The sequence below is a fragment of the Phaethon lepturus genome, unplaced genomic scaffold, assembly GCF_000687285.1.
Source record: "Phaethon lepturus isolate BGI_N335 unplaced genomic scaffold, ASM68728v1 scaffold4446, whole genome shotgun sequence".
Classification (NCBI taxonomy): Eukaryota; Metazoa; Chordata; class Aves; order Phaethontiformes; family Phaethontidae; genus Phaethon; species Phaethon lepturus.
The window spans coordinates 16,195-23,298 of NW_010545401.1; the positions used below are offsets into that span (position 1 = coordinate 16,195).

Here is a 7,104-nt window from a genome sequence, read left to right on the forward strand (position 1 = left end):
CCGTAACTGGCTATTTCTCTTCCAAAAGCTGTGATCCCTTCCATTTAGAGGGAGACTGGTACCATCTCAAAGCTGGCATAGAGCATGTAGGTAGACGACTCTTACATGGCCTCCTTCCTTCCCCTGCTTTTCACCCTTTGCTGAGGGTAGAAAATGCACTTTCTCCACATTCAAATTTTTTTTTTTTTAAATAAATGCAGTGAGGCACATCACTACAGAAATACAATTTTGCTTCATAGCAAGTCATAGCTACATGCAATAGATTTTTAAGAGCTGTATGGCATTTATTTTTTTAAATTTCAAAAATAGTCTTATTTTGACCTTCTTTTTAACTTTAGATCATAAGAAAGGATAATAATATTGTTACTTTTCCAGTAAGATTACTGCCTTTTAAGTCAAACTTTAAGGTCTAAATTGCAACATTTTGTTTTAGAAAGTCATGTTACTGCATTGGAAACAGGTTATCAATTACTTTGTTTCCTTCTGTAAACATCTCCAAAAAAAAAAAAAAGTGAAAAAAATAACATGACTCAGAGTCTTTTAAATAAGAGATGGAGCTACCTTTTACCTGGTTTCTGCAAGAGGCACTTTCTACTATTTTGGGGTTTTTTGAAAGTATCCATATTGAATTTTGTTTAATTTCCATTTATGCTAACTGTCCATTGTCACTGTACTTCCATTTGACACTAAAGAGTGGTGATAGTTGACCCGCTTTCTGTCCTCTTATCATGGCTTAGCTGCAACGTATTGTACTGACTGCTGGAGAAAATCCTGTCACATTTTAGTTAATGACATTTTATAATGTTGACTTGATAACATAAGAGTTGTCGGTTTAGAAATGTATAAGGGGAAGAGAAATTGCTGTCAGGTAACAGGAGGAGTTCCCCCAAGCTGTCAGCTGTTCTCATCTTACCTGGTAAAGCTGGGCTTTGTGACTGCACCACTAGTGCCATGATACAGGGTTTCCTCTGTAGCAGAGGGATAGGTTGTCAGAAGCCTAAGTAGTTCTGGGTTCATTGTGCTTGTAGGCTTTCATAGTTAAGTGGTCCTTTTATTCAAGGGCTTCTCTTACTGTGAGTTGTTTCAGCAGCAGCAGTACCAATGCTCATAGGCCTAGTAGTAATTAGAAGAATAAGTACAGAAGGCCTGCAATGTTAACTTTTCTTTTTCTTTCAAGTAAACTTAAATGGAAGGAACAATAGGCAGCAGGGTTCAAAGGTGTGCATGGTTTCTTTTTAGGCAACCACTTGGTGGACCATCAACAGGTTGTCCCTATTCTGAGAACCAGTGATGTAGAGAATCATGAAAGACGAAACCATGTGAGAGTAAAAGGAGGCTCTGAAAACTTGGAGAAAGGTAATCTTACCCTCCTACTACAGAGTAGTACAGAAGAGGTGCTAAATAGGAGTAATGTGGCAGAAGTAGTAAGAGCTCTGAGAACCTTTGCTTTCCCCAGGGATGTAGGTAAGGAGACAAGGTAGGAATAGAGACAAAGAAAGACTTAGTGAAAAAGCACAAGAGAAACAATATGTTATGCCAGAGTTGTAAAACTGAGAGGTTTCAGGTTTTGTTCAAACTTAACGTATAATACAGGAGCTGGAAGAGGGAAAGAAGGCTCTGGGCTCAGAGAAGAAAGTTTCTTCCCATATCACAACCTATAATTTAAGCAGAGCAGTGTGGTGAAAAATGAGAAGGCTAACTAATAACCTAAAAGAAAAAAAGGTTAATATTATATCTAAGGGCTTCTAATGAAACTTTATTTTCTTTCTGTAAGATGATATTTTTCGTCACACTGCATAGAGTTCTTGTGCTATGTTTTTAAAGCTGGTTACCCTTTCTCATGGATTAACCTCACTTAGGGTACTAAAGCTTTTAGCCTGAAACCATGCCAACCTTTTGCCAATTGTGTTAAGCATACCAAATTAATCATCCTGGAGGTAAAAAAACCAAAATACTAGCAGAAAATAAGACTTGACTAGAATTTTTCACTTCAGTTTTCTGTGACGTCTTTATGTAAAGAAGGAAGCTTCCAGAATGGTTGCACAGAAAAGTGTTTCCATCCCAAGATACTTGATGTCTTTTGAGAAGCTTAGAGAGTGACATTCTCTTTCACATTTCTACTGATGATGAAAGAAAAGGGGCAGTTAAAAGACAAAGAAGTGAAATAAATAAAAGCAAAGTATATTTGGGAATGGAATAGTGATGTTCTTACAATGAAAGTGAGTTTATGTGGGGAATATTAAATATAGTTTGGGTATATAATGTAATCATTCATGTTCTTCATTTTGACTTTCACTCCTTAATTTAACTGACCAGTTTGGTACTTCTGGCAAAAAAAAAAAATTAGGCACAGCAAAGCAATAAAAATAAACAAAATCCTTAGTTGAGAGAGGTTTTGTGTAATTAAGAGAGATAATGGTGGTTTATTCTGAAACTGCACTTAAGCTTTTTAACTGGCTAATCACATTTTAAATGTGTGGGAAGAGTTACTATCAGGTCCTCCAGCTTTGAATTTCCTTAGACTTTGAGAGGAAACCCAATATCCCATGCTGTTAGCCTTGGAAGGCAAGCTTATGAAACTTAAATTCTGCCCAGGTTTCATCTTACCTGGACTTCAACTATCTGTGTTCAAGATGCCTGGATGTCAGGCACTTAAGGAGGAGAGGTTCAGATATACCCTTGTTGTATCAATATTTCAAATGAGCAACTGGGTGGTTGCTTTCACTACACTTTGCCTTTCTGGATCATAGAATAGTTTGGGTTGGAAGAAACCTTTAAAAGTTATCTAGTGCAGCCCCCCTGCAATGAGCAGGGACAGCTTCAACTAGATCAGGTTGCTCAGAGCCCCGTCCAACCTGACCTGGAATGTTTCCAGGGATGGGGCATCTACCACCTCTGCGCAACCTGTGCCCATGTTTCACCACCCTCATTGTCAAAAACTTCTTCCTTCTATCTAGTCTAAATCTGCCCTCTTTTTAGTTTAAAACAATTACCCCCTGTTCTACTGCAACAGGCCCTGCGAAAAAAGTCTGTCCCCATCTTTCTCAGAAGCCCCCTTTAAGTACTGGAAGGCTGCAGTAAGGTCTCCCCAGAGCCTTCCCTTCTCCAGGCTGAACAAACTCTCTTAGCCTGTCCTCAGGAGAGGTTCTCCATCCCTCTGAGCATTTTTGTGGCCTTACGCCATTCAGTTCATTCCCTGCTTGAGGAGTTTTACTAGCCTGCGTGATCTGAACACCTGAAGCCAAGCACCTGTGTTTTAGGCACTGAAGTGCCAAAGTTGTCCCTAGTGGTTTGTTTTTTTAAGATCCTTCTAATGAGGAAGAAAGAGCAATAAAACAGAAAGATTTTATCTTAACAAGGTAAGACAAGATGGAATTCCAGTATATGGAAGTAGGTGAGAACACAGTAAGCCAATATTTTAATTTCTGATGCAGAGTAAATGTGATCATATATCGCTGTGTGGAGTATATGTTTTAATATATATTTTCAGCAGTTAATAATGCAGAGATCACTAGAATTTTTCCTGATCCATGGGTGTTTTGTTTTTCTCTTTCTTTTCTATTTTTACAGATGAGCTGACTGGCATCCTTAAAAAATTGTCACTTGAGAAATATCAGCCTATTTTTGAGGAACAAGAGGTATGACTTTGCAAAAAATATTTATTTTTTACTATGTTAGAAAAAGTAGGGTACAACACACAGTCCATCAGAACTGTGATCCAGAGGCTCAAATTTAAAGTTTCACAAGCATTTCTGGTTGCAGAGAGGATCTTGAAGCATGGGCTTCAAGTGGAAGCATGTACTTGTGGCATTCTCCAGGATACTGCAAATATCAGTGCATTTTACACTGAACTTACAATTTTGGTATAAATAGGTGCTTCAGATTTTTTTTTTTTCTCCCCTCTCTGTTTTTACACTTGGCTTTTTCTATCTATGTCTATATCCAATATGGCTAAGCAGTTTATAGGACATACTGTATCATCCCTGGAATCACAGCTGGAACCTTATTTGCAGATGGGAAATAGTAGGGTGTGAATCACCGAGATGGCTGCTTTCTCTTCTTTATCCCCTATGCATAAGCAACAGGAGAATTTAATTGGGAAACCAGAGCACCACTGTAGATGAGACCTGTAACAGTTACCTGCCTGAAGGATGCAATGGAAGGAAATATTGCTGAAAATAAGACAAATTAATTAATTACAGTGTTTAAGACAGTGTCAGATGTAAGCAATAATTGTGTGTGTGTTTGGCCAAAGGCAAAGAGTAATAAATGGACATAAAATAAACTGACATTGCTGCAGAGTTCAGGATTTAGCACCACAAACACAGATTATTTAGCTGCATCACAATACACTGCACTTATTATTGTTCCCCTACATGATAAAGAAGGGAGCATTTTGTAGAAATGAATTTGTTCTGTGTGTGAAGGTTGTATCAATATGAAAAGTTTTAGATGTTTGTTCTTACCACAGTCTTATGGATGTGTTGATATAATAAAAACTGATAAAAGAACAAACCCTGGGTTTTCCTCAGCAGACACTGGAAAAGTACACACAATGTTCTGAAATTCCAAAAATATTTGGGGGCAGGGAAGGGGGAGAAAAATGAGAAATCTTAGGCTTATTCAACTAGCTGCTACTGTAGGTACACAAATTTTTGTGGAGACTATACGTTCTGTATTGATAGAGCTTGTCTGAAAGAAATTTTTACATATACTGTTATAATTTAAAACCGGACAGCGGAGTGGTAAAGTGGTACCGTTTGGTGCTGGTAATTCATCAAAAAAAATTGTGTGTACAATATTTACAATAAGTCTTTACAATTTAAAAGGAAAAACAAACACTTTTAATCTGTAATAGTGAAAGTTTTGCCTAGGTAAATTTGTCTTTTGTGTTTTCCTCTTTTTTTTTTTTCCATACGCAGGTGGATATGGAAGCCTTCCTTACACTTACTGATGGTGATCTGAAAGAGCTGGGTATTAAAACTGATGGATCAAGACAGCAGATTTTGGCAGCTATTTCTGAATTAAATGCAGGAAAGGTATGTTTGAAGTAACGTACAATATAAGTAACTTACATTGTTAATTCAACATACATTTCAGAATTCAGTTGCAGGTATTAGAAAAGCCAGTGAATGTTTTCCAAACAAAATATTTTTGTGTTTGATTAGCGAAAAATATCTTCCTTTGTGGTACTCCCTGTTCTTTCATTAACCTAGTTCAGTGACTGTACAGTTCTTTTGCAGAGTATTGGAAATTATAACAGAAGCTACTGGTAACATAAACATTGGCAGTATTGCAGTTACTGAATATTGATTTCACTGATCCTAAAAAGAATCATCTGGCCACTATCACAGAGTCACAGAATGGTAGGGGTTGGAAGGGACCTCTGAAGATCATCTGGTCCAACCCCCCTGCCAAGGAAGCATCACCTAGGGCAGGTTGCACAGCAGCATGTCCAGTTGGGTTTTGAAGGTCTCCAGAGAAGGAGACTCCACAACCTCCCTGGGCAGCCTGTCCCAGTGCTCCATCACTCTCGCAGTAAAGAAGTTTTTCCTCATGTTGAGGTAGAACTTCCTGTGCTGCAGTTTGTGCCCATTGCCCCTTGTCCTACCACTGGGCACTACTGAAAAGAGACTGGCTCCATCCTCCTGCAGATATTTATAGATATTGATAAGGTCCCCTCTCAGACTTCTCTTCTCCAGACTAAACAGCCCCAGGTCTCTCAGCCTTCTGTCATACGAGAGATGTTCCAGTCCCTTAATCATCCTCGTAGCCCTCTGTTGGACTCTCTCCTATACTTCCCTATAGTCCAGCTAGAGAATATAATGTAAAAGGAAAGGTCTCCTTTGTTTTGCCTAACAGTTTTTGATTTCTCTGTGATTAGGTAAATAGCACTTCTCCCATTCCTTACACTTGTATTTGTCTTTTAATTTTATATTTACATAAACCACTTTGTTAAGAATGGCATACAGTAAGCAATGTTCTTGTCACAGGGAATATGGACTGGAGCATCTCTTTAATTAGGTTTGCTGACACTTCTCAGCTGCTTTTTGGTTTTGAGGTCCATTCTTTCTCTGATATTGGAAGCTCGGATAAACAAAACATAATTTCCCCAAGTTAAGATCAACAGCAGCAAGTGATGAGGCTAAAAAATCAGGGGAGGTGGATGATGATCCATAGTATATACCTATGAAGAAAATAATGAAAATAATGAAAATGTTTCTATTGCTGTCTGGTAGTTTCAGGAAAAGATTACTACAAGGTTTTCTACATATCTGGGAGGTAAGGATTTGTTATTCCTAATAGTACGCTGTGACTCTCTGGGCATAAACACACATATTTACACATTTTTTGTGAACCCTTAATAAATTCATTTTTTAAACAGAAATATAAGAATACCTTATTTTAATTTATTGTGCTTTTACAGGGACGAGAGAGACAGATTTTACAAGAAACTATACACAACTTCCATTCTTCCTTTGAGAGTAGCGTTAGTAACACACGACCTCCAGGTCATTCCCAGTGTAAGTAGCACCTGAAATTAATTGAAAAATGTGTGGATACTTTTAATTAATACTGGCTAGAAGACAGAATGTGATGAACAAGCCAGTTAACTGCTTTCTGTGTTAATGATTCATGCATGTCTGTGTATTCTGCTGAGACTGTAGAGATTCCAAGGTAAAAAAGTAGATAAGCATAAGATTGTTATGCATTACCAAACACAGAAAATGAATATAAGTATAGCAAATTATAATATACAATATACTGTATATGGTGTGTGTATGTAGCAGCAGTGGGAAGTGTGTTTCTGTATTATACATAATTTACTTTTTCATATTCTTTATAGGAGACAATTTTCTTTAGTGTGATCAAGTAGATTAAACATATTCAAGGTTTAAAATTTAGTATACTAGCTTAGATAACTATGTTAATTATGTGTTTATGTATGTATGCATTTAGTTATTTTGTATAGATAATATTTTTATATGATTGTCTATGGGTGGTTTCTTTGGAATACATCTATCCAGCCACCAGTGTTAGCTGCTAGCCATTGCTGGAGAAACTGCCTTTTAAAATCATAGAATCATTTAGGTCGGAAAAGAC

General features: G+C 37.4%; 1 protein-coding gene across 1 annotated transcript in view; it reads left to right on the plus strand.

The window, feature by feature from the left end:
* LOC104622214 (ankyrin repeat and SAM domain-containing protein 6-like) overlaps nt 1-6,524 on the plus strand; it is a gene marked incomplete at its 3' end in the record, with an annotated part of 17,371 nt that extends 10,847 nt beyond the window's left edge. Inside the window, exons 8-11 of the mRNA XM_010288932.1 lie at nt 1,240-1,356; nt 3,571-3,638; nt 4,923-5,039; nt 6,428-6,524. Of these exons, the coding sequence (XP_010287234.1) occupies nt 1,240-1,356; nt 3,571-3,638; nt 4,923-5,039; nt 6,428-6,524 (399 nt within the window). The remainder of the gene's footprint in view (nt 1-1,239; nt 1,357-3,570; nt 3,639-4,922; nt 5,040-6,427) is intronic.
* Between the last annotated feature and the right edge of the window lie 580 nt (nt 6,525-7,104).